This window comes from Pogoniulus pusillus, chromosome 16 (genome assembly GCF_015220805.1).
Source record: "Pogoniulus pusillus isolate bPogPus1 chromosome 16, bPogPus1.pri, whole genome shotgun sequence".
NCBI lineage: Eukaryota > Metazoa > Chordata > Aves > Piciformes > Lybiidae > Pogoniulus > Pogoniulus pusillus.
The window spans coordinates 20,219,777-20,247,005 of record NC_087279.1 but is presented as its reverse complement, the minus strand read 5'-3'; the positions used below and the strand labels follow the sequence as shown (position 1 = coordinate 20,247,005).

General features: G+C 53.1%; 1 protein-coding gene across 2 annotated transcripts in view; it reads left to right on the top strand.

Annotated features, from left to right (window-relative positions):
• The first annotated feature begins 943 nt into the window (after nucleotides 1-943).
• FAM107A (family with sequence similarity 107 member A) overlaps nucleotides 944-27,229 on the top strand; it is a 39,007-nt gene continuing 12,721 nt past the window's right edge. Inside the window, exons 1-2 of one of the 2 annotated variants that reach the window (XM_064156953.1) lie at nucleotides 944-1,700; nucleotides 14,970-15,033. In XM_064156953.1, coding sequence (XP_064013023.1) covers nucleotides 1,677-1,700; nucleotides 14,970-15,033 — 88 coding nt within the window. In that variant the 5' untranslated portion in view covers nucleotides 944-1,676. Of the gene's footprint in view, nucleotides 1,701-14,969; nucleotides 15,034-16,533; nucleotides 17,083-27,229 lie in introns of those variants that run through there. The other variant, XM_064156952.1, reaches the window with a different exon arrangement.

Sequence of the window (27,229 nt, the reverse complement as noted above, 5' to 3'; positions counted from 1 at the left end):
GGCAAGCCGGTGCCCGGCATCAGCTGCTGACCAGGAAACAAGCAGCCCCTTGCAATGCACAGCTGAAATCTGGTTTAGAGTCAAAATAAAGCAAGGTTTCACCAGGCTGCAGGTAAATCTGGTTTAGAGTCAAACCAAAGCAAGGTTTCATCAGGCTACAGGTGGCTCTGAAACCTTAACAGTGCAGTTACTAAGGTTCATCAGTGCCTTCGACAAATAGGGAGTGCTAAAACTGCACCTCCTGAGCAGGGGCCAGAAGGTGTTTTGAAGAAACATTCCTGCCAAATGCCCTATCTCCTGATAAATAAATTGGAGCTTTTCAGAAGTCCAGAATCTGGGAGGCAAGGAGGCAAATGAAACTTGTTCATTTTTACAAACCACTCTAAGAAGGGAGATGGCTGCAGAGAGATGAGCAGTGAGAGGGGAGATGGCTGCAGGGAGATGGGTAGTGAGAGGGGAGATGATTGCAGGGAGATGGGTAGTGAGAGGGAAGATGACTGCAGGGAGATGGGTAGTGAGAGGGGAGATGGCTGCAGGGAGATGGGTAGGGAGAGGGGAGATGGCTGCAGGGAGATGGGTAGTGAGAAGGGAGATGGCTGCAGGGAGATGGGTAGTGAGAGGGAAGATGACTGCAGGGAGATGGGTAGTGAGAGGGGAGATGGCTGCAGGGAGATGGGTAGGGAGAGGGGAGATGGCTGCAGGGAGATGGGTAGTGAGAAGGGAGATGGCTGCAGGGAGATGGGTAGTGAGAGGGAAGATGACTGCAGGGAGATGGGTAGTGAGAGGGGAGATGATTGCAGGGAGATGGGTAGTGAGAAGGGAGATGGCTGCAGGGAGATGGGTAGTGAGAGGGGAGATGGCTGCAGGGAGATGGGTAGTAAGAAGGGAGATGGCTGCAGGGAGATGGGTACCTGAGTATTTTTTAGTGCCCTGGCAGTCTGAAAGCTGTTGTTACTGCAGGAGACAAGCAACCTACCTGGCTGATTTTCACAGGGCCACATGCCCCAGAGACTTCAGCAAACACCAGCCCTGACCTGCCCAGCTTGCCAGGGCACAGCTCCAGGTACCCTGGGCTCAGCCGGGGTCCGCGGTGAGCTGCAGCAGCCAAGAGGCAGCTTGGGGTGCTTGCAGGAGCAAAGTTTGCAAAATCCAAGAGCCAGGGCACGGGCAGGCAGTAGAGGCACAATCCCCCTTTACTTTTGGGGCACAGAATTCTTTCGGCAAAGCGCCGGAGGAGCGGCCAGGAAGGATGCCCCTGGCGAGGAGCGATGGGTGCCGGGGCCCCGCAGCCGGGCGAATCCGCGTCCTGTGACATCTTGCCCTGTCAAGTGCAATTACTGTAATCTTCCACAGCTTCTCAAAATACGGATCCCGGCTTAGGAGCCGGGCATCCGCAGCATGAAAGCTGCCTTTGTGCCCGGGCAGAGCCTGGGTGCGAGCCAGCCCTTAGGTGCATGAAGAAAATGAGTTCTCCACGTGCTGGGAGAAGGCAGCAGAAGCAAGCCTTGCCGCCCGGCCCTGCTGCGGGCAGCCCGGAGCTCCCCCGCGCCTGCCCGCGGCGGCCGGTGAGGGGCAGGGAGCCGCACAGCCACGCATCTGCCCGCGAGTGACCGCGCTGGTGAGCGAGGGGAGCCGGGCAGCCCTGGGCGAGGAGAGCGCAGCCAGCACGGCGGACCATGGGGGCAGCTCACGGCAAAAAGGTACCGGGACAGCTGCGCTGCACGGGCGGCAGCGGGCGATGCAGAAGGCACCATCTGCTCGCACCCTGCTTGTCCCGCACCGCGCCCGCGGAGGCGGCTGGGGGCAGCCAGGGATTAGCGGGAAGGCCCCGGCGCCTCAGGGCGGGGGGCACTCCACAGCCCCAGATTAAGCAATGCCACCTGATGGGCTCAGCGCTGAGGCCTGCTGGGGCTTTCAGGACGCTGAGGAGGGCATCGGAGCACAGCAACAGGGCAGGCAAAGTTTGGCTTTCTGGGGAGCGATGGCAGGCTTGCTGCGAGTGCGTCCGGCAGCCTGCGGGCTGTCCTCCGCGTACGCAGCGCAGGGCAAGCCCAAAGCGCTCCCGGCCTCTGGCATGCTGCCAGCTCCCTCCTGGGATGGGGAGGAGCCAGGCCAGGTCCCACAGCATCCCAGATGCATCTCCCTTTCCTCGTCATTCCTCAGGGAGAGTGGTCAAGCAGCTCTAAGAGGAAACAGGGCTTTATGGAGTCAGAACCATGTGGAGGCAACTTGAGAGGTGGTTGTGCTGCAGACGCTGTCAGATGTCTGTTTGCTTTCATGCCTGATGACATCAGTGCCTAGAGACATGACATCAGTGCCTAGAGACACATCATCAGTGCTCAGTTGTGGTGAATGGATCTGATGTTAGGCTTCTGTAGCTTGTGTCCCATCTCTAAGAGAAGCACACTCATGGCCCACACTAGCTCAGTAACTTCTAGTGCAATGGGGACAGCAGTGATTCTTTGCTCGGGGGGGACCCTGCATGCTGAGATGAGCATGGTCTGTGCCTCCAGAGGTGTGGGCACATCCAAACCAGGTGCCTTTTGGGTGTCTGTGAACCTGCTGGGCTTCCTTCTAAAACCAGAGCTGGACACTGTGGCAGGAAAAACACACATAAAAGCAACCCACCGGTTAGGTTACCAACACCAGGAAGGAAAACCAGGGCTGATTTGGGACAAGTAAGCATTTACCTTTTGTCTTGGGCCTCAGAGAAGTGCTGGGTACAAGAGGTGCTACTCTCAGCCAGCCTCCTGCTTCTCCAGGACCCATCTGGGTGCCGATGTTGCACTGACTGCAGCACACAGGGGGGATACAGTGGTTTGGGGGGCTCAGGGCTACAAGAGCACAGCTGGCAGTAGCCACTCTCTGCTCACAGATCGTTGCTCAGGTGGCCATGATCTTCAGGTCTTGGCACACTTGCACAGGCATTACTGAAAGCAGGGAAATAAGCTGGTTAGGTCAGGCTTGGCTCACAGCCACTCAGTTCAGCCCTGCTGCATGCAAAGTGATCTGTGCCAGCCTCCCGACCACCAGACCAGACGGCTTTTGAACAGCTTTCCCCACTGCTCCCTCCTCCAACACACCACGATCCCCCCACAGCCCAGCACCGAATGGGCTGGCTTTGAAACACTCCCAGGAGCTCAGGCTGTCCCAACACAGCAGCTCACTGGCACCCCCAGAAAGCTCCAAGACAGCTTTAATTTCATGGGCACCAAAAGGTCAGAGATTTCACTCCTTTTTCAGCCTCCTAAACATTTGCTGGGTTGACAAAAGCCTGTGCCACTGCTCAGCTGGCACTAAGCAAGGACACCTGACTGGCAGCTCCTGGGCATCGCTTTACCTTTAGGCTGAAGCTGATGAGGGATTGAACCATGAAAGGTCCTTTTAATGCACACCCAGGGTGGACATGGAACAGCAGGCTGGGAGGACCAGACTGGGTCAAAGTGACAGGCAGGAAAGCTCACCTTCCTCCAGCCCTTACAGAATGGGCATAGCTCAGGGCACAAGGATCTGCCAGGCATGACCCCACCCACCAGCTACAGCCCAGAGAGCACCCTCATGGGAGCATGGAGTGGAAGGAAGGCTCAGCATCCCTCGCCAGTGCTGCCTGCATTAGCAGTCTCAGCTGCACCCCTTTTAAATTTAGACCAGAGCAGCACTCCAAAGGGATTACAGTAGTGGATTGTGGAGTGCAAGGCAATCCTCAGCTCTGCAACAAAAGGGACCGGAAAGGCTGCCAGCGTGGCTCCAAGGACATTTCTATTTCCAAAGGCTGCAGCTGCTCCCAAAAAACCTGTTCTGGTATCACCACTGTCCTGTGAGTCCAAGTCGACAGCAGGGCTCCAGCAAGACACAGTCCCCTGCCAGGGTACCCATCACTGCAAGGCAAAGGCTTTGCCAGGGGCTGGTTCAGGGTGCTGCAGAGCCTGTGATTCCCTGCTGATGCCTCTGCTCTGCAGGGCACCAGCCCCGCTGGGCACAGGAATGCGAACAACATCCCCTAACCACAGCAAGCAATCTTCAGTTAACCCTGCGAGAGCCTGAGGAGACGCTCCCAGGCTCCCGGGCAGTGTGGGACATCGATTCCAGCACCTGCACCTTCCACTGCTTTTCTCCCCAGCTTCTCAAGGCAAGGTTTGCATAGAGACCGTTTCCCCAGGGAAAGTTTTCTGTCCCCAAATTCCCAAGAGTGTCAGTTTACACTGTCAGATGAGCTGAGATTAGCCTTGCTGCTGAGCAGGGAGCTTTGCTCTGCGGCTGGTTTAAAATAACAAGCGGCAGCACGCCAGGGAGAGAGGCTCTGCCTGTTCTAACCATCGTACCTGGCTGCCCATGCTGAAAACTGGGGCTTGGAGAGCATCCTTGAATTCTGCTTCATCTGAGCATTGCAGGATGATGGGAGATGGGAGCTGCTGGGGGCATATCCTCCTAAACACGACTCGCCCCACTGGTGAGAGTGTCCCCACAACCTGGCCAGAGAATTGCTTTCACTTGTGTCCCAGCTCACACAGGACATACTCTCTGGTCTTTCATCCTTCTCTTCAGACACAAGGCACCCAGGACTTGCACCATGTCCCTCAGCCACCATGGCTGGCCCAGAGCAGAGCCCTATTTCTGACCACCTCTGGCTTCTGCCAAGCTGCTCCACCAACACACTTACCTGCACCTCCTGAAGTTTTCTCACCAGTGACTGCACATGCTATGTATGCAATCAGGAAGGTGAAGGCTACAGAAAAACAACACTTCAGCTCTAGAATATAAAGCAAGTCTTAAAAATAGTCCTCTGCCAAAAGGTGTGAGGGGGAATAATTATTTTGCCCTGCCCTTTGTTAGCAGGGGGAGGCTCTCAAATAGGCACTGCTCTTCCAGCAGTAGTGCTGTGAGTAACAGCAGGGTCATGTTCCTACTAAGCATCCATTTAGAAGTCAGTCATCTGGCCTGTCAGGACAATGGTCTCAGCCTTAAAAGGCCATCCCTATGCTGCTGTCACAAGACAGGGAGAGAATATGTGATACAAGTTGTGAGTTGTCAAGGATTTCCACTCCTCCTGCAGGAGGCAGGAAGCAGCAGCCATATATTTCCCCAACATCACTTAATGCTGAGCAAGGGACTCCTTTCCCCAGACACCCCAACAGGTGAACACTCAGAAGCAGACATCCCTCTCGTGGGACTAACCCTGAGAGTTCAAGCTCTGCACACATGTATGCTGCCTGGAGATCTACGTAGGCAGGGTGACTACAGCTACAGCATTGCCACTTTCCTCACCCAGCACCAGCTGCAACAGGGGGCAGAGCTCCAAAATGCCAAGATAACATTTAAAGGGCAACTTTCAAATGTCTGTACTATTAAAGGCAAGATCTGCATTGACCAAAAGGCTGGTTCTCACCATTCCAGAGCTTAGAAACTCTTATCCCTGCTACAGAAACCCTGGGCCCTTCTTTTGGAAGGCACAGCAGCCAGGCAAACAAGACAAGCTGTGCCTGGGGCTGAGTGGAGGAGAGCTTTATAATGAGAAAGAAAAGGGCAGTTTCACGCTGGTGCAGCAAAGCACAGGGAAGAAACTGGCACAAAGGCATCAGCATGGTGGCTGGTCCCCCTGGTACAGGGACACCAATTGCACAAGGCCAAAGGAGGCAGCTCCGGGACTCATCATCACCAGCACCTTCAGCTTCCAGCATGGGCAGCAGCTGTAATTGAAACAGCTTTGAAAGCAAGTCAAGGAATAAGGCCCAAGCTGCTCCCAGAAGAGATGGAAGTGCTTGACCGGCCACAGAAAGACAAAGAGGCATGAAATACACCCACTTACATCACCCAGGAAAGGCTCCATGCTCTGGCAGCCCCTCTCACATGAGAGGGGACACTACAGTGACACAGCTCTCCAAGGCAGTGGATTGGGACATGGCTGCCCCATTGTGTTCCACAGACTGGCAGGCACAGCAGGATTTTCCTGTCCCTCCCCTACAGCTATTTCAGAGCTGGGAGCCAGTGTCCCCACTAGCTCTTTCACAGCATGCCTGTGCCCAGGCAGCACAAGTGCCCTCCAAGGGACACTGCCTGCTCTGGCACTGCAGCGATGTCCACCCTCCATCACCGGCCAGGGCTGCTGCTACGCTTTCAGCTAGAGGGGCTGTGGATGCCAAGGCCTATGAGCAGAACAAGTCCCACCAACAGTCACTGAATGCCAGCAGTTGTTTGGTGGCACTGGCCCTGGGAGCAAATCCAAAAACCAGAGGGCAAGTGGGAGCCACAACTGTTCAGGGTCCGAAGCATTGCACTGCTCAGGGAAAGGTTTTGCCTTATGCTGCCTTCAACAAGTGGTGGTTCAGAGAGACAGAAGAAGAGTTGATGGCTGCACAGCAGGAAAATCCCCAGGAATCTCATGAGAGTGGAGAGATCACTGATGAAAAATCCATTTCTGGGCAAAAAACAGCAGCTCAGGCTCATGAGAGAGAAAACATCTCTAAGTCCTCTCACCCACCTGACACAGCACAGCTCAGAGTGGGAAAGCTGGGTCACAGCTGCTCTCAGAACCTCCACAGAAGCTAAGATGACTTTATCCTGCCTCTCTTGCCTTTCTCTTCTTCAGTCCTTTAAAGTCTCACAGGTGGTGACATCCAGAGATCCAGATTAAGCAGAAACACTGCTCCATTTTTTTGTAGCTTTCAAATAAACTAAAATAAGGCAAACTCATCACAGTGAGTTGCTCTTGCTCCTGCAAAGGGACCACACCTTTGCCTCGTCATCCTCTCCTTCTGCAAGCACAGGTAAACCAGCTCCAATGCCTAATGCAACCCACTCCCTGCCTCCAGAGAAGCTGATTATTTTGGTCCTGGGAGGACTTGCATGGGCTTAATGCAGGCAAGGAACTAATTTGGACACAGTAACCCCAGTTCAAGGTTCTGCCTTCCCCAGCCCTCATGTTGCTTCTGCAGCTGCACTGGATCAGCAGCCTACGTGCTGCACCCTTCGTCACGATGCAAAACCTGCTGCCATGGTATCCATATGAATCTCTAGCCAGTTGACTCTGCCCTGAAGCAGCACAGGGGTGTGCACATAAGCACAGGACATGCAGCCCACATGCCAGTAAGGCAGCTGAGTACACCTCACCAGTCCATGTAGGAGAAGCTGTGATAGAGGGATTTGATCTGTGGTTGAAGGTGCTGGGCAGGCCACAGAGGAACATGCTGCCAGCTTCTCCAGAGGAAGGGCAGGGGCTGGCTGGCACCAGGCCCTGCTGCGTACAGCATCTGAGGCTGCAAGGAAGCCATGGAAGAGAGCTCAGACTGAAGGAAGGTGCACAATGCACTTGTGAGGAGATGGGGAAGATGACTGCACAGGAAATGCAGCAGCTGCCAGGTCTGGGATGGCTCAGCAGTCCTCAAATAAAAATGGATTAAAGCAATTAAAGGCTTCACTGCTTTACTGCTTTGCTCTGCTCCTGGGGGGGCTTGTTCAAGTGATGCCTGATGCTTCCTCATGACCCTTGCAATAACAGGGATGCTTCACCTCTTCCTCCACTGCCTCCTCCTTTGGCAGCCCAAGATGGCAGACAAACTGGCAGGTGGTATGTCATCCCAGATGACAGCCAAACCTCTTCCCTTTTGGCCCCTTCCCTTTGGGGTCCCACCTGCACAGGACCTGAGTGGCTGCTACTGGCACATACTGCCCACAGGGAACAGACCATCCTGCTCTGCCTCACCAGCCTGCTGCCAGCAGTGCCTGGAACTGCTGGGGCATTTCTGCCCTTATTTTTCACAACCCCATTTTTTTAAGCTAGAGACCAATTCTAGTGACCATGGCCAGTTAAGAAGCACAACAAAGAGGCATCAGAAGAGCAGATTTCTGATGGCAGCACTATCCTTGGCCCCTGGCATGTAGTCCCTAGTTGCAAAATAGAGTAATGATGCCACTGCAGCCTGGTGCCTCTAAGACAGCATGGCACAGTGCCAGAAATAAATATTGTCTCTATTATTCATGTAGCATAAGCCTTCGTTTTTGCAAAATGTCATTCTTCAAGGCATTTTAGAGTGTCTTAATGGTGTCTCTGCAGCATGACAGCAATTTGCTCCAGAACTGCTGGAGCCCTTTTGTGCCAGTGACTGATGCTCTTCTTGTGCAGCAGCAGCAGCCCTGGAGATAGTGGAGCAGTCTTTCACATCATCAGTGGCAGCACACCTCCAGCACAGGGTGAATATAAGCTCCTGGGACAGGTAAAAAATAGCTTATCCTCAGCAACAACTTAACTGCTGCTAACACCACTGAGGTGGGTGATGCAGGTATTGCCAACAGGTAGGGGTGTGAAATTTGGCCTTGTCCTGGCATGCAGCACTGCTACGTGCTCTGCAGGTTGCAAGGGACCAGATTAAAAAGCACTCAACTGCAGGTGAAGGTCTCCTTAGGATCAAGGGAGAACAGCAAATCTATCAGCACCACACTGATGGATGGATGGATGCACGGATGGATGGAAGCAGCGCTTCGATTTGTGCTAGAGGGCTGCCAGGAGCCTCCCGGTGCCCTTCGCAGCGGGACACCAGTCTTCACAGTCAGCTTGAACGCTGACAAATGAGCCTCACACGCTGGCTGCCGCGGGGCTGAGCCCTGTCACTGATTGCTCTCATTAATCAGCAGGGAACGTTCGGCAGAGGTCTGGAGCGTTGCACTCCATCTCCCCAGCCGCAGGACCCCGTGCAGCCGGGGAGCAGCATTTGCTCAGCTTCAGCGGGGAGGTCGGCAGGGGTCCTTGCCCCGGGGCTGTTGGCTCTGCAGAGATCCCCTTCCCATGCTGTTCCTTCCCCTCTTCTTTAGTCAGTTTTTTTCCTTCCCCCGCTGTTTCGGCAGGCAGTCTGTGAAGTCAGACTCGATTTGCCAGCCTTCGTGGCCGCAGGAGGGCGAGGCTTGACCCTCTGGGGCCAGCCCCACCGGCAGGATTTGGGAGAGGAGCGGCACTGGTAACAAAGACAGGCAGGGTCAGCGCTGCACTCATCTGTGCCAGGTTGTGTTTTCTTTATGAATAAAATAACATGCAGAGCTATTTGAAGCATTTGCAATTTTCCACCTGACCGGGCAGCAAAGTAGCCACCTGGCTGGTGCTTCCCGAGAGCAGGGTGGGAGCTGCGGTAAGGTGAGCCTGGCTCCCTGGCCAGCCTGAGAGCCCACCCTCCTTCTGCCAGCCTAAATCGCTATTGCCAAAAAAAAATCCCCAAGGCTGATGGTTGCCCTCATGGAACAGCCACAAGCATCCAGCCTCAGGCCAAGAAACGCTGCAGACTTGTAGAGGTTAAAAGAGCGGTGATGAAATGTTACACCAATAACTTGATATTTCTCTGACTCCTCTGCAACACGATAGTGAAATCAGCTGTGGCTCTGCCCAGGAGTAATACAAGCTCATGGCTTCGCCTGAAAAACCTGCTCACCCCGGGCAGGTGCGTTGTGCAAAGGGCTGGAGAAGGGTGGCAGAGCAGCAGGCAGCCTGGCACACGGAGAGATGGAGCTGGGCACCGGGCTGGAGCAAGCGCTGGCTGCCGCGGTGCTTCAGAGACCCTGCTGAGACCCCTTCCCATGACAAGGGCAGTGTCGCGGCAGCAGATTTCACAGCTGCTGGCTCAGGAATGCTGGGATGTGCCTGGACATTGCCTCCTGGGCGCTTGCCAGTCCCGATTGCAAAACCTGCCAAAATAACAGCGCCGCATAATGAGCTGGGAGCGCAGGAATGCGCACGGTCAAGCTCCCTGCTGGGGAGTGACTCTCCTGAACCCAGCATCGCTCTGCCCCTGCAACGGAGAGAGTGACAGAATGATAGAGTCAAGCAGGTTGGAAGACACCTCCAAGATCATCCAGTCCAACCTATCCCCCAGCCCTATCCAGTCAACTAGACCACGGCACTAAGTGCCTCATCCAGTCTCTTCTTGAAGCTGGCAGTTTCTCTCAACAGCCCAGGTAGCAGCTGCCTCATGACCTCCACCAGCGAGGCAGAGCTCAGTCTGCCAGATCCGGAGGGACAGGGGCTTACACTGCCTTACCTAGCCCTCAAGATAGTTTGGAAACTCATCCGAACTGCAGCACTTCCTCCAGCCAAGGTCAGCAGGGAGTTAACAGTGACATCGGGTGCTGGAGTATGCTGTCGATTGTGCTTCTCCTTAACAAGAGCATGGTTTCATCTCGGCAAACATGTGCACCAGCTTGCTGAATGAAAAAAAGCCTCAGCACCTCACATGGTGAGACTGGGCAGCAAAACAACTGAGCTGACAGATTTCTGTGCATTGACATCACAGACGGGAAAAAGTCTTCCTAATCCTCAGAAGTTTCTTCCAGTGATTTCACTGAGGTCTCTGGATCAGTCCCAGCTGCTGCAAATGAGCAGAGAGACTGAATTCTGATTCAGCCATAACACAGGAGATTTGGGCAAAGAGCTTAGAGGTGTCTCAGCATCCAAGAGCATGTAAGAGACACTTTTATACAGAGCCCTGGGAGCAGCTGTAGAGGGTCTTTGGAGCTAATTGAAAGCAGTGGTAGAGTACAACTTGGCTAACCTCTAAAAGGCAGGTTTTGTGGCTTCATCACACACAGAAATGCTGGCTTCGATCTGCCCACCATCAATGCCTCGTTCCAGGTCGTGACAACTTCTTTCTAAGCCTCTGGGTTAAGCAATGAGACTATTTTAATCGGTTCATTCATTGAACACTGATGTCAACAGCTGCTGCAGCTCCTTACGGGCAAAGTACCTTTCTCTAAGCCCACCTACTGGGTAATTTTCAGCCTTGCTAATGGTGCCTCCCTCCCAAAACCAGGTCTGCAGGAGACTCACATCAGTTCTCAGCCTGGGTGGCATTTCACCCTCTGTAATAGCTCTTTATCACCATGATCTGATTGCAGCAATTTCTTGCCTGATTTATTAGCTCAGGCTTTGGCTACAGTCCAGTATAGATGCACCTTAATGGCACTTGCATGAATCTGTACCTGCCCAAAGCCATCCTCCTCATTTCTGTGGCTCACACTCTGACCGCATCGGAAGCACATTTCCCTAACCACTATCATCAAAGCAAAAACATGGCCCAGAATTATCAGCTACCAATTTTGCTGCAAGCAAGTATTAGAGCACCCACGTGTAGGACAAGGAGCACTGATTAATGGTTTATACAGTGAGGCTGGCCTTGAGCTGCAGCAGGAGCACTGCACTCCCTGAGCAGGGAGCCATGGAGGTGGATGCCTGCTTAGAGCTGGTGGGTCAAAGCAGCCTACAGTTACAAAATTGCCTCCAAACATTTGCTGCAGGAGTTCTTTGTATTGGAGTCAGGGCCAGGAACAGTCCTACTGCAATATAATGATGCCCAGGATGCCTGGGAGTAACATACAATACTAAAAGCAGAACATGAGACTACCTACTATTGATACTTCGTGTTGCTTTGGTACAGTTAACCCCACTTAATGGCCAGGCTAATTGCAGCTCAGGTGGTAGGTCTCCTTACTGGCATGCTCAAAGCAGGCTGGGGATCAGAGGCAGGAGCAGGCCTTTGGGCCAGGGTTACCTGCTCCCATCGGTAGCATCCAGGAAGCTCCCTCTCTTGCTGGAGAAATTCCCTGGCCAGAAGCCACTGCGTTCTGGAAGCTGCTGCCACCTATGAAAGCACTGTGTGGGCTTGAGGCAGTTTCTCCTTCATCTGCCTGGCACACTTCATGTGTCCTGCCCCCCCTGCAGAGGAGCACAGCATTGCCTTCGGATGCCAGACTTTATCACTACTTCTTACTCCTGGCAGCAAGCAGAAGTGATTTTCATATGGGGGCTTGGGAAGGTTTTGGAAAATAGGAGGCACTTACCACCCATTCACTACAGTACACCTTCCCCATCTGAGCCCTCACTGCAATAAAGGAAGCTCTCTGACTCCTGTGGTTCCTGTCCTCCTGTGCAGCTGAGCTGGGGACAGAGTCCAGTCCCTTGCTTTGTCCTCTGGGGAGTAGACAAGAGTCTGTCATCTGGGCAATCATTAATTCCCTGCTGTTAGCTGGCAAGGTGCAAGCAGCCATCCTGCTCTGCAAACACAACTCATGGCTGATTGGAGGTTAGCAAGACTCTATTTCCAGCCATCCCTTAACACAGAGGTGACAGGATACTGGGGCAAAGCTCTGCTATTGCCAAGGTCACAGCACAACCAGTAGCACTTCTTAGGTTGTAATGAAATCACACAAAGTTTGTGCTGGAGTCCAGTGTCTGGGAAGTAGGAGGCAGGGCTGAGCAGCCTGGCTGGTCCTCACCACTACAGGCAGCACCTGAGCCAGTGTCTAGCATGAATCCATCAGAGGAAACATTTAACCAGCCCCCAGGAGCCCAGCAGTAGGAGGTGAAATGCTGTCTGCCTTCAAGTCCCAGCCCTGGGTCACTTCGGTGAGGCCAGAATTTGGTCTGCAGATCAGGAGACCAGACATGACTGACAGCAAAGCTGCACTCCCAAGGAATCCCACACTGAGAGGGGAGATTTAATAAAGATAGAGCCAGGCAGGGCCAGGCAGAGCTGTCTGCTCTGTAATTCACAGCCTGCACCCAGGCTCCTTGGCGCGCTGGCCAGGCGGACAGCGAGTCCGGCTCGGCGGCATCGTTATCGCTCTGTCGTTGTGATCACAGCAGCTGGCTGCACTACACAACCCTGCAAAAGCCAGACTCTGTGATGGGCACTCACTTGGCATGTCTGGGGGGTTAAATACACGGGAGAAAGCTCCTGGTGCCACAGCAGCTGCCTAGAGAAAGGGCAACCAGCAGCCAGCTTCATCTGGCACCGTAACTCAGCAGGTCAAAGTCGATCTAACGTACAGCTGCAGTAAGGAGGACCTGGTGTGGGCTCCTCCGAGACTCCTTTCCCTTCCCAGCACTCATTCATTAACCACACAGCCATCCATCAGTGACAGCCCAGGGGTGCATTCAGCACAGCCATGCCAGCGTTTCAGCCAAAACAGTCCTATGATTCTGCCAGCTCCTGGCAGGAGGACAATCCTCCCCCCCATGCCCCTACCACCCCACCCAGATTATAGAATCACAGAATGACCTGAGTTGGAAGAAACCTGAAAGATCATCTAATTCCACCCCTGCTGCCATGAGCAGGCACACTTCCCATAGCCCAGGTTGCTCATAGCCTCATCCAGCCTGGTCTAAAACACTTCCAGGGATGAGGTATCCACAACTTCTCTGGGCAACCTATTCCAGTGTCTCACCACCCTCACACAGTGGTCTAATGTCTAATTTAAATCTACTCTGCTCTAGTTTAAAACCACTGCCCCTTGTCCTGTCACCACAAACCCTTACAAGTAGTTCTTTTTCAGCTTTCCTGAAGGCCCCTTCAGGTACTGGAAGGGCACTATAAGATATCCTTGAAGCCTTCTTCTCTCCAGGCTGAACACACTCAAGACCCTCACCCTGCCCACATAGGAGAGGTGCTTCAGTCCTCTCACAATCTTCACAGCTCTCCACTGGACCCTCTCCAACAAGTCCATGTCCCTCTTGTACTGGGGGCACCAGAGCTGTACACAGTACTCCAGGTGGGGTCTCAGAAGAGCACAGCAGAGGAGCAGAATCACCTCTCTTGACCTGATAGCCCCACATCTTTTGATGCAGCCCAGGCTATGGATGGCCTTTTAGGCTTCCAGTGCACACTGCCAGTTCATGTCAAGCACCTCATTAGCCAGCATCCTCAAGTCCTTCTCTGCAGGGCTGCTCTCAACCCACTTGTCCCCCAAGCCTGTATTTGTGCTGCGTGACACCTCGCCTGCAGACCCCCCACAGCACTCGCAGCAATACGGGATCGTGCCAAGCACAGGGGACACAATGAGGGATGCTGGCAGGAGCACCTTCTCCTAGGACATGAAGCCATCCCATCAGAAACACGGGGGCAGCTGCTGCATGACGCAACTTGTCTGCAGGAGCCACTCCAGATAAATATCACCCAGCAATCAGCCGCCTTCACACAGCCACTTGCAGGGAGCTACAGCAGGCACACAAAGGCCGTTTGTTCATCTCAAAGACTCAGGAGCACAGGGTGAGACTGCTTGCTAATTTAGGTGGTAAAGACAACCATCGTGCAAGGAGCTCCCAGAGAAACAATTTTGCCACCAAGAGTCCTGTGTTTCAGGACAGGAGGTCCTAAGCACCCCACAAACCCATCTCCCTTGAAGAGAGGACCCCAGAGGCGCAGTGGCCAGGCACCAGGGCATCTCGGACAGAAACCTGTCCAGAAATTTTAGCTTGTCTTTTCCCAAACCCTTTTACTCAGTTGAAAGAAGGCATTGGTGGATCATAGACCTTTTCTACTCCCACATCTGCCAGCCAGAACCACACTTGCTCAGGAGCTCATGGCAGGTTCAAATTGATGCTCTTTTTCACCTCTGCCACATCTTCAGTGAGCTGGCAGATGCGAAGCTCAGCACCAAGTGCTGAGCTTTAGCCTGTTCAAAGGTGACCCAAGAGCAGCCGTGCAGATGTGCATCTATCTCTTTTTCAGTTTAAAAGTGAGCCAGCTGATTCTTTGGGGTGTGCAATGAGCAGCCAGGCTATGAGGCAATGGGTGACGTGAGGGGAATCTCACACAGCCACGAGAAGCCCACGGGGCAGATGTGGGCTTCAAGGCAGGTTGCAGTTTGAGCAAACTGCACGACCCCTCCATTTCACACCCTCTCCTCCACCATGCCCTTGGTCTAGGGGTGAATGCTGTGTGGGCTCTTCAAAACCCTGTCTGTGTCTAACACACAGCTGGTCAGGATGGGCTGACCACGCTGACACATACGCACACACCACACACAGGGGAATACAGACCAACCTGCCTCTCATCTCCTGCATTTGATGCTTTGTGTCAAATTTAACAGCACCTGGTCAGAAGGTGACAAAAAAAAGATGTAAGTCTCTAGTAGCAGATGACCAGCAGCTCCTCCCACATTTCAGCCCCTGTAATAGAGCTACAGTCATTTTCACTTCTCTTTTTTCCCTCCAGAAAGAATATTCCCTTCAGCCCAAATGTCCAAGTGGAAGTGGGAAGCCCAGGAGCAGCAGCTCAGGTGAGTGCCATCAGCCCTTGTTGCCCCAACAAGAGCTTTGAGAGGTTAGCTGGGAGAGGCTGGGGCAACTGGTCACACCTAGCACTGACAAGCCCTTGGCTGGAGAACATGGCTGGGATGGAGGAAAGCAGTGGGATGTGGAGAAAAGCAAAATGCAGACGTGAAAATAAGTGAATAAGCACTCCTGGCCTCTTTCTCCAGTATTCAGGCCTGACAGCATGAAACCAAGATGTGGCTGTGGCCATGCATGCACCCATGGGTGCACATGCACGTTGCTGAACACAGCTTTCTTTATCCCCCTCTTCTAAGTGGATATGATTTCAGTCCATCTCTGCCCACCTTCCGGGACCAAGAAGCTGGGTATCTATAGGCCGATATGGGGCAACCTGAGCAGAGCTGATCCTCAGCATCCTCCTAAAGGACAAAAGGAGCTGCTGGGGGGGGAGTTAACTCCACCTCCTCCTCCAGCTTTGCAGCCTCTCTTTTCCCAGGCCTGTGGTGCAAACGTGGTACTCCAGCCACACTGAGGAAGGGAACAGGAAGCCCAATGCAGGCAGGGGCTGCATCTCACCAGGATGAGACCCTGGGGCAGTGGGAGCCTGGGACAGTGATACAGCAGCATCACCCAGCCCTGCTGCCGCCAGGATATCCATGTCTCTGTGCGAGGCCTGCTTCTCCCTCCTGCAGCCCTAAACCTTGGGGTGCAGCATCTGCTGCCCTGGCCCTTGCTGCAGGCAGCAGAGGACAAGGTGCCACAGCTGGCAGAGGACAGAATGTCACAGGCAGTAGGGGACAGGGTGTCGCAGGCAGCAGGGGACAGGGTGTTGCAGGCAGTAGGGGACAGGGTGTCGCAGGCAGTAGGGGACAGGGTGTCGCAGGCAGTAGGGGACAGGGTGTCGCAGGCAGCAGGGGACAGGGTGTCGCAGCTGGCAGAGGACAGAGTGTCGCAGGCAGTAGGGGACAGGGTGTTGCAGGCAGTAGGGGACAGGGTGTCGCAGCTGGCAGAGGAGAAGGTGTCGCAGGCAGTGGCAGTAGGGGACAGGGTGTCGCAGCTGGCAGAGGAGAGGGTGTCGCAGGCGGAGGGGACAGGGTGTCGCAGGCAGTAGGGGACAGGGTGTCGCAGCTGGCAGAGGAGAGGGTGTCGCAGGCGGAGGGGACAGGGTGTCGCAGGCAGTAGGGGACAGGGTGTCGCAGCTGGCAGAGGAGAGGGTGTCGCAGGCGGAGGGGACAGGGTGTTGCAGGCAGTGTCAGTAGGGGACAGGGTGTCGCAGCTGGCAGAGGAGAGGGTGTCGCAGGCGGAGGGGACAGGGTGTCGCAGGCAGTAGGGGACAGGGTGTCGCAGCTGGCAGAGGAGAGGGTGTCGCAGGCGGAGGGGACAGGGTGTCGCAGCACTCCAGGGAACAATCACGATAACTGGAGCGGTTGCCCTGGTGCCGGGCTTGGCTGTTGCAGTGCTTGCTGAAGAGAGTGGGCGTGCGGCTTCCTCTGGGGCGATCTGATTTCTCCAGGAGCATGGTTAAGGCATGCTTAGGAGAAATCGTCCTCCGTGGAGCAGGGACACGACCTCTGTGCCGGCAGCAGCACTTGTGCTGAGCGGGCTGCTCGGGCACGCACAGAGCTGTTTGCTTTGGGGGAAACAGACGCTTAGCTTGTTCATCTGTCCTGGGAAAGCATCATCCAGCAACGAAGAGCAAAGGGACCAAGTTTTCAGGGTGGCAGAGAGAGATCTTTGGGACTGGCACTGAGGAGCGGGCAAAGCCACTGGCTGCTGCCAGGTGAGCTCCAGCCCTTGGTGCGGTCCCAGTAGGGTGGTGAGAGCAGCAGAGAGGCAGCACCGGTGCAGCAGCCACCTCCACGTGATCCTCCGTCCCTGTGCCTGCCAGAGACACCTGGCAGGAGCCAGGCAGCGTCGTTGGACCTTGCCAAAAGTCATGCAGGCGCGATCACAGCCGAGCAGAAGCGCCAGCCTCAGCCCCTGCAGCCCCATGTCGTGGGGCACGGGGCAGCACCTTTCCCCCGGGCTCCCCAGGGCCACGCTGCAGAAATCAGGTAAGTCCAAGGTCCCCCCACTATCTGCTCCAGGGTGGCGTTCACATCTCTGCCAGCTCCTCACCACAGGGACTGCCTGCTGACCCTCCATGGGATTGGGCTCCACTGTGTAAGTGTTTACACGCAGGTGACCTTGGCCCCCGGCTTAAATTTTATTTGCGATATCGTTACTTTAATACTCCTGTAGCTGCTTCTGCTTCTCAGCATCCTTCTGCTTCTGCCTTTCAAACCAAACCCCTGCTCCCTCAAGACATTTTCCTAAGCAAATCCACCCCGCGATTCAAACCCGCTGGGAGAGGCACTGGGCTGGACAGGGGGCAGTGACTAACGCAGTCGCTGCGAATCAACGTGGGAGAATTTTTTCTCTGTGTTCCCCAGAAAATACCTTTGAGCCAGGTTAAAGCATCTGTTAATGATTGATGGGCATATCTAGCACGGGCGGGCACAGGCGCGGGGCAAATATTTGATGAGGAATTAAAAGCAACTTTGTGACTGAGAAAGGCTGCTAAACATCTGCCCCTGCCTGACAAAACCAAACAAGCCGCTCCGCGTGGGGCTTGCCAAAGGCAGGGGGTGACGTCCCTTGGTGATTGCTAACAGAGTGGGATCCCAGCCTTGTTATCTTTGCTTGTCAGAGTCCAAGGTAATTAAATGAACTTCAGGCAGAGGGGAGCTTGCTGCTGCCTGGCTGTACAAGCACTTGCAGCGTTAGCTGGCGTGAAACAGGGAACTGGTAGCTTCTACGCACCAGACAGCTCAGCTAGCCCCAAACCCACTGGGATTTCTCTCTTCCAAGTAGGTGTGCATGGGCACAAAGCCCAGGGGGTGACCGTGGTGACAATCCAAGGTGCTTCACATTTGGAGTGATTGCAGGTGGCGGTGTGTGAGCATCCCAGGTTGAGCCCTTAGACCCTCTCTATGCCCCTCTTAGGTATGGGCACTGAGGGTGTAAATGGGGGACTCCAGCCACGGAGGCTGAAGCGCTGGTACGGTACTTGGCAAGGGTGGGCAGGACCGGGGGCACTGGCTGGACTGGAGGGACTGGTTGTAGCAGTGGAAGAACACTGGCTGTCTGGGTGGGAGAACACTGGCTGTGCTGGTGGGGAGCACTGGCTGGAATGGAGGGCAGCCCCATCCCCAGGTGTGCTCAGCAGAGACGCACAGGCAGCAATAGTGGTGACATGTGGCAGTGGTGCCAGGAACCACAGAGTCGTGTCCCCCTGCCTCATTTGACATTTCCATCAGCCTTTTCTTCCTGTGTCCACTCTCATGACCTCGTGGGGTTTATTCCTGAATAGCAGGGCTGAGCAAAGGTGAGGAGGCTACCCAGAGTGTGTGCACTTGCTGCCCTGAGGTAGCCACCTGAGAGCTGAGAACTGCTTCGGACAGAGGCCACTTTGAGTCACATTCACCCTATTGCATTATAAATCCCAGAATTAGCCCTGCTGAATTATTAAGGAGTATAGATTAAAAGCAGACAAAGGCTCTTTGCCTCCTTTCTGGAGCACACGTATTATTTGTCGGTGACACGGTCACCTGGTGACAAGCGGGGGAGAGTGTGCCAGGTCCATTGCTATGAGATGCTCCTGAGCTGCTGGCACCACAGGAACCAGAGGTGAGGAAAATCACAGTGAGGATGGGAGCTGGTAACGATTGGCATCTGCCAATCCTTGGGCTCATCATATTAATATAATTATAGTAGTCATCATCGTTATTATTAACTTCATCATCGTCGTTAAGATCATCATCCATCACCAGGGCACTCAGCCACAGCAGCCATTAAGCTAATGTGAAGGAATGACAAGGATTAGGTTCTGGGCTTGGCTACACAGGGGCCACTTGGCACGTTAAGGAACATTTTTGGGGTTCAGCTGTGGGGACTCACCCACCAAAGAGCTTCCAGGCACTGTGGCCCTCCCTGTCAGGCAGCACCCATGTCTCACAGCCTCTCACCTGGGTGCCTTGCCCTGCCCTGAACACGTCAGCCACGCAGAAAGTGACTTCCAAAAGCAAGTGCCCAGCTCTGAGGTTGAATCATTTGTCCTCCTGGCAGCAGACCCAAAGCAGTTGCACACCCAAAAACTGCTCTCACCACAGAAAGCTTTGGGGCTCAGATGCAAACGTTTCCTGGCCCCATGATGCCAACAACAGCTGTGCTGTGTTTCTAAAATACAAATAATGACCTACAGAAAGCCATGCAAATTAGCAAATGCCATCAACTCAACAAAGCAAAGCAAAAGACACTCTCAGCTTCCTTCTCTGTGGGACTGAACACACAGCATGACCTCTTCTGCCATTGCACTCTCGTGGGCAAAGCCATGGGGCTGAACTCCAGCCTCACTTCAGACAATGGAAATGCATTGACTGAAAGTTCATGCTCTGAAGTGGGAAAAACCCCAAACTGCTACCTTTTGGTTAGTTGGTAAGAGTGTGCATGTCCCAGTGCTCAGAAGGACCTGAGGTTGGTTTAAAGACCCCACACATCTTCATTTACACATGCAAACCCTGGCAGGGTGTAAGGACAGGCTTGTCTCAGCCTTCCCAAGGAGAAGAGGTTTGAGGTGTGGCTCCCTCACACTGGGGAGCAGATGCTATTAGAAGCTGTAGCCCAGAAAAGAGAAGGTTCCTCAATGATTGCAGGTAAATGTGTCAGAAACTCACATGATTCCCCAGGGTCAGGTTTCTTGTGCAAATAGCTTTAAACCAGCTCTGCTGAGCTGCATGGAGTGGCTTGGCTTTGCCATCTCCTTACTTGCAGAATCATAGAATCAGTCAGGGTTGGAAGGGACCACAAGGATCATCTAGTTCCAACCCCCCTGCTATGGGCAGGGACACCCTACCTTAGATCAGGCTGCTCACAGCCTCATCCAGCCTGGCCTTAAACACCTCCAAGGATGGGGTCTCAACCACCTCCCTGGGCAACCCATTCCAGGCTCTCACCACTCTCATGCTGAACAACTTCCTCACATCCAGTCTGAATCTCCCCACCTCCAGCTTTGCTCCATTCCCCCTAGGATGTGCATGACCACCTCCTTTCAGCAGCCCCTCATTAATCTGTTGGTTCTTTAAAAGAGCCATGTTCATGACTAACCCCCAGGCACCCAGAAAACCAGAGGCTCTTCTCTGCAGCCACAATCTGAAGTGATCATTTCTGCCCAGGAAGTGGTCCCTTGGGTCAATGGTTTTACAAACCCAGATCCAGGGTGACCTGAGGATTTTGCTCAGTCTCATCCCTTCTACCAAGCAACAGGGTTTCACAGAACTACAAACAGCAATGGTCTCTGAACTTAGATCCCATTCCCAAATGATGCCTTCTGCCTGGTTTTATGTGGATGGTATTTGACAGAGGCCCATTCTCTGCCCAGAAAGGGTGATTTGGTAATCATCTGCCCCTATCAACAAACCTCTCCTGAGATGCTCAGTTTGAAAATCAATTCTCAAATGGCACAGACAGCAGAAGTAAAAGACTGCAAAACACTTTTGCATTACAGCTTGCACCTAAAGCTAAACACTGACCTGTCCTGCAGAACCTGGCATCAACAGCTTTGTGAGTGAAGGATGCTGAGAACCAAGAGGGCATCACTGCACGGGGCAGGGCATGCTGCAGAGTGGCGCTGCAGTGCTGAAAGAGGAGAAATGCAGTTGGCAGGCGGCTTGGAAAAGAGCTGAGGGATGAGCAGGGGAAGGGCCAGCAGGTCTCAGAGAGGCAGGATGGCACCGAGGGCTTGGCAGAAGCCAAAGGGGAAGAGGCATTTTACATGAAAACTTGCTGAAAGCAGCTTGCAACCTGCTGCAGCCTTCCTTCTCCTATAGCTGAGAGGTGCTGAGTATGAGCCCAGACCTCTACCCTACAGCCTTCTAAATCCAACACCTACAGATTATTTTCTTTTTAACCTCTTCTGATTTTCTCCTTGTGAAGAACAGCTGGAGCCAAGCAGGCAGCCATAAGCAGAGCTGTGCCCCCCCGGGTTACCTGCCCTTTCCAGGGCCATTAATCCCCTTAACATTCCTGGAGATTATTTCCCTCCCCAGAGGACAGTGAAGCAGGCTGCCACAGCAGCACAGTGAGTAGCAGACAGCACAGAGTCCCTGCAGAGAGGGGTTCACAGGGAAACTCATCACAAAGAGACAAATGCTCTGTGAAGGGCATCTCCTGTGAGTGAGGGAAAGCCAAAAAGCTGCAGCAGCAGCAGCACAGGTCTGCACAGCTCAGCTCCAGCCACAGCCAAGCTGTTCAGGAGACCCCCATTCCTCAACCTGGGCATGAGCCAGTCCTCCTCTTCCTCCAGGAGCAAGCTGAAACCTTTCTCCTTGCCTTGGGCTGCACGAAAGCCGCTTAGCATCCCAAGCAGGGTGTATTTACTGTAGTGCTCTCAACATTCTGGCTTTCAAAGGCACTGCTTGTTGCACCAAAACTGCCTGATACCTGCTTTCCCAAAAGACAGGGGCTGAGTGGAAACTATTTACCCCAGGGTTGCAGGTCGATGGTTTTATGCCAAGTCTCCCAGAAACTGGGGTGTTTGTAAGCATTTCCAGGCAGCCTGAGCAGAAAATTGAGCTTTGCTTGAGGGCAGAACAGACCAGGAGACTCAAATGTCATTTTCCTCCTCCAGCCAAGCCTGCACCCCGGGGCAGGAGGGTGGAAGGTTTCTGGGACATCTCAAAGACGCTGAGTATTCCCTGTGGGATCTCCTAGAGAATTAATCAGGAGTGGGAGCTTCTTTCACAGCTATGGCTGGGAGAGGAGGTGACACCATGCATGAAGTCCAAGTATCTACCAGGAGCTCTGGCTTTGGGAATGGAGCATCTCTCTTATGAGGAGAGATGAGGGAGCTGGGGCTCGTTAGCTTGGAGAAGTGGAGACTGAGAGGTGACCTCACCAATGTTTATAAAGATGTGAAGATGAGTGCCAGGAGGCTGGAGCCAGGCTCTGCTGGGTGATGCCCACTGACAGGACAAGGGGCAATGGGTGGAAGCTGAGGCATAGGAAGTTTCATGGAAACAAGAGGAGGATTTTTTTCCATGTGAGGGTGACAGAAGACTGGAATAGGCTGCCATGGGGGGTTGTGGAGTCTCCCTCTCTGGAGGATGTGCTCCTGTGTGATCTGCTCTGAGTGATGCTGCTCTGCAGGGGGCTTGGACTGGATGAGCTTTGGAGGTCCTTTCCAGCCCCTGACATTCCATGATTCAATGATTCCTCACACAGGCAGCATTGCCTTTTACTTACAGAGAAGCCACTTGGAAATGTACCTTTCCTAGAAAGCTTCAGGCTTCTAGAAACAAGGAGAGGGAAAACACTTCAAAGCAAGCAAATGCCTGAGCAGGTTGGAGCCAGCACTTTATATAAGCAACACCTGAAAGCAGATGTAATTGAAAGGTCACAGTGTCTTTCTGAGCACAGCAGAGGCCATTAAAATGCACATGTATTTTTCTGTTTATATCCTGCCAAGAACAATATAAAAATGTCTAACACCTTTTGCTGATTTATGGTGGTGGCCGAGGAGGTGCCAGAGCAGAGCCTTGTTCATTGATCTACAGCTGAATCATGCAAACCCAGACATCCTGCTGTAAATCCACTGCAGAGACCTGCCTTGATTTATACCTCCAGCACTATAAATAATGACAAAAAGCAGCCTGATAGCAGTCTGTCTGCCCTTACACGGGCATGAATTACATCAGATGTTGAAGATGATAGATCTGTTACACGAGGAACATTTTGCACTGAGTCCCTATCTGCCAACCTGCAGGAGAAAGGATGCCCTGTCCTTACTGCCAGCATAACCCCAAGCTGTGTTTCAGGCACAGCAATGTCTTTATGGTCTCACTTTTCATTTTCTGCTCAATGCAAATAAAGACATTCCTCGAGTTGTTCCAGACTAAGGTCTTCTGGAGGTTTAAAGGGAGTGGAACACCTTCCTTGCCAGGAGAACCTGAGGGAGCTGGGGCTCTGCAGCTTGGAGAACAGGAGCCTGAGAGGTGATCTCATTCATCTTTATGAAGATGTAAAGGGTGAGTGCCAGCAGGCTGGAGCCAGGCTCTGCTGGATGATGCCCAGTGACAGGACAAGGGGCAATGGGTGGAAGCTGTGGCATAGGAAGTTTCATGGAAACATGAGAAGGAATTTTTCCCTTGTGAGGGTGACAAAGCACTGGAACAGGCTGACCTGGAGGTGGTGGAAGCTCCCTCTCTGGAGATGTGTTCCTGTGAGATCTGTTACAGGTGATCCTGCTCTGGCAGGGGGGTTGGACTGGATGAGATCTCGAGGTCCCTGCCAGCCCCTGACATTCTTTGATTCTGTAAAGTGCTGTTCCTGTAGTGAGGCTCCTTCCAATCCTAGGCAGGGACAAGCTCAGGGGTTTGACTTTGCTCCTGGGACAGCAGTATGGACACCCACTGGAATCCAAACCTCCCAAGGTTGGTGACTGCACACCCCTAGGCACGCTTAGTACAGCGAAACCAAGCTCAGAGCTACCTGCTGTGCCCTGGCCTCCACAGCACTGTTGAGGCAGATTGCACTCATTGTGAGGACATGCTGATGTAACAGCCTCCTGGTCAGGAAAGCTTCCAGTCAGTTTCAGTTCCTCCCACTCTTTTCTTCCAAGTATTTTCATTTCTATGAGTTTCAGGAAAAAGCTCCCCACCTGCCTTCAGTGAATAGAGGGATAAATTGCTGCTTCCCTGCAAGCCTCAGCCATGCAACCTTAGACTGCAAATAACCACACTTGCCCATTCAAAACCTCCAGGCTCACTGTGCTGCTGTGTAAGCAGAAGGTTTCCCAAACCAGGAGGGATCCTCCCACAATCATCCTAAGTGTTTGGAGGGTGGAAACACCACGAGAACAAACTGAAAAGCTGGATGACATTGTGCAACAGTGCTGCACAGTGCTGGGCATTAGCACTGTGTGGATGTATCATAGAATCATAGAATCAACCAGAATGGAAGAGACCTCCAAGAGCATCCAGCCCAACCTAGCACCCAGTCCTGGCCAATCAACCAGATCATGGCACTAAGTGCCTCAGCCAGGCTTTGCTGGAACACCTCCAGGGACAATGACTCCACCACCTCCCTGGGCAGCCCATTCCAATGCCAATCACTCTCTCTGACAACAACTTCCTCCCACCATCCAGCCTAGACCTCCCCTGCCACAACTTCACACTGTGTCCCCTTGTTCTGTTGCTTCTTGCCTGGCAGAAGAGCCCAACCCCACCTGGCTACAGCCTCCCTTCAGGTAGTTGCAGACAGCAATGAGCTCTGCCCTGAGCCTCCTCTTCTGCAGGCTGCACACCCCCAGCTCCTTCAGCCTCTCCTCACAGGGCTGTGCTCCAAGCTCCTTCCCAGCCTTGCTGCCCTTCTCTGGACATGTTCCAGCACTTCAACATCTCTCTTGAATTGAGGAGCCCAGAACTGGACACAGTACTCAAGGTGTGGCCTGACCAGTGCTGAATGCAGGAGAAGAATAACCTCCCTTGTCCTGCTGGCCACACTGTTCCTGATCCAGACCAGGATGCCATTGGCTCTGCTGCCCACCTGGGCACACTGCTGCCTCATCTTCAGCTACTCTCTACCAGCACTTCCAGGTCCCTCTCTGCCTGGCTGCTCTCCAGCAACTCTGTCTCCAGCCTGCAGCACTGCCTGAGATTGTTGTGTAGGGACAGCAAATCTCCCAGGACCTGGGTCTTGTAGGCAGGGAAGAAGGGACCCCCACACACACTCCTGAGCTGCAAAAGCAAACACATACATCGGGGAAGCAGGGGCAAAACTGTACTGCACAAGTAAAAGTGCTGCACCAGTGACCCAAGAGCACAACTCAGCAGCAGGGCTGCTTGGTACAGAGAAAAAAAACAAACCACCAAAGTCTCTACAGTTACAGCCAATGACAGCATCCAGGCTGTTCCTTCAGGCTTAGTTGGCTGTGTAATCCTTCCACGCTCACTGCTCACTGCATTATCCCCTGGCAGAGCACAACAGGTGGATTTAAGATGGATAAATCCAAGATCAATACACCTCAGCCCTTCTCCTGCCATTTGGCAGGGGTTGGTATCCAGCACACAAGCACTTGTGGGCATCTCTGTCACTGGAGGCAGCTCTGATCTAAAACAATGGCACAAGAAGAGTGAGAAAAGACAGGGCAACACGGTGACACTGAGGCTTGTCTTTTGGTAGGGCTGCCCAGAACCTGTGTCCTTTGAAAACATCTGGCATTTTACTTAACTTACTCCATGGAGAGACTTTTTTTGTTTAAAGAATTAAGACATTGCTTTGCCACTTGAAATGGGATCTCATCTGTGTCATTCGTGCCTTTGCTTTGCATAGAATCAGCCAGCTTGGAAGAGACCTCCAAGCTCATCCAGTCCAACCTAGCACCCAGCCCTGGCCAATCAACCAGACCATGGCACTAAGTGCCTCATCCAGGCTTTGCTTCAACACCTCCAGGGACAGTGACTCCACCACCTCCCTGGGCAGCCCATTCCAATGCCAATCACTCTCTCTGACAACAACTTCCTCCTAACATCCAGCCTAGACCTCCTCTGGCACAGCTTGAGACTATGTCCCCTTGTTCTGTTGCTGCTTGCCTGGCAGAAGAGACCAACCCCACTTGGCTACAGCCTCCCTTCAGGGAGCTGCAGACAGCAATGAGCTCTGCCCTGAGCCTCCTCTTCTGCAGGCTGCACACCCCCAGCTCCCTCAGCCTCTCCTCACAGGGCTGTGCTCCAGGCCCCTCACCAGCTTCATTACTGGACATGTTCCAGTACCTCAACATCTCTCTTGAATGGAGGAGCCCAGAACTGGACACAGCACCCAAGGTGTGGTCTGAGCAGTGCTGAGTCCAGGGGCAGAAGAACCTCCCTTGTCCTGCTGGCCACACTGCTCCTGATACCTTGGGTTTTTCTGTCTTTTCTCCTGTTAGGGGGAGGGAAAAAAATACCAAAAAATGGGAAGAAATAGAATAAGGAAGAAGGAAAAAAAAAAAATCAATTTTACTCCTTTCCCATTGTCCCAAACCTGGCCTTCCCCTAACAAAAATCAGCCATGAAATTGTGCTGCCTTAGAATCATAGAATCATAGAATCAACCAGGTTGGAAGAGACCTCCAAGATCATCCAGTCCAACCTAGCACCCAGCCCTAGCCAATCAGCCAGACCATGGCAGTAAGCCTTAACCTTTCCCTGTTCTGCATCTCTCTGGAGGGCAACACTGAGCCCTGAGTTTCAACCTGTGGAGTCTGATCTAGCAGGGCTTTGAGTCAGCCTGGCACTTGCCATCAAACCTCAAACCACACTACCATCTCTTCTGCCAGCAGTGCTGTATGATCCTAGAGGAAGATAATTTGATACAAGGAATCACTGGTTCCAGCTTCCAAGCACCCTTTAAATATATACTGAACTATTCACCCCAATTACACTCCTGTAATGGGCTCTGGCTTGTTTTGCTTTGTTCCCAAAGCAGTAGGGCCCTGGCCACATTAACATTCAATGAGTTGTTTGATATTGAATCACTTCTTTAGCAGCATTATTCCTTACACAATCCTGTGTGATTGCAATCCACTTCACACTTGCTAAGTGCTTACTGACTAGGAAAGAATGACCCAGCCTGCTTTTTTTCTTGCCTCTTTTTATTGATTCCTCTTTTAAAAAGGTTTTATGCCTTTTGTACATGAGATTGCAGTAAGAGAGAGAGAGAGGCAACATTACCAAACAACTGTTTTCATTGCTGCTCCCCTCAGCCTCATCTAACTTCACACTAGGCCCCCAAAACCACTGTAATAATGAGACCCTTGCAGACATGGAGCTGCCTACACCCTTTTGCTAGGACTTTTTGTTCTTGCTGGTAAACGTCCAAATTGTTCAAGTGAATAGTCAGGAATAAATTGCCCTTTCTAGGCCCTTGATTAGATGCAGCCCCACTGTGCTCTGCATTTAAAGGCACAGCCCCACCACATGCAGCTTGCCTTGTACCTTCTGCTTTTGCACTCACTTTCTGCAGGGATGTTTGTAAAGGAGGAATGTGGAGAGGCTGAAAAAAACAGCACCAGGGAACGTGCCCTGTGGTGTGCCTGACATCCAAGCTGCCAGCAATCCCAAAACAGTGGGCTCCTGTTCTTGCATCCAGAACATAGCCATTGTTACAGCACGATCAGCTGGGGAGA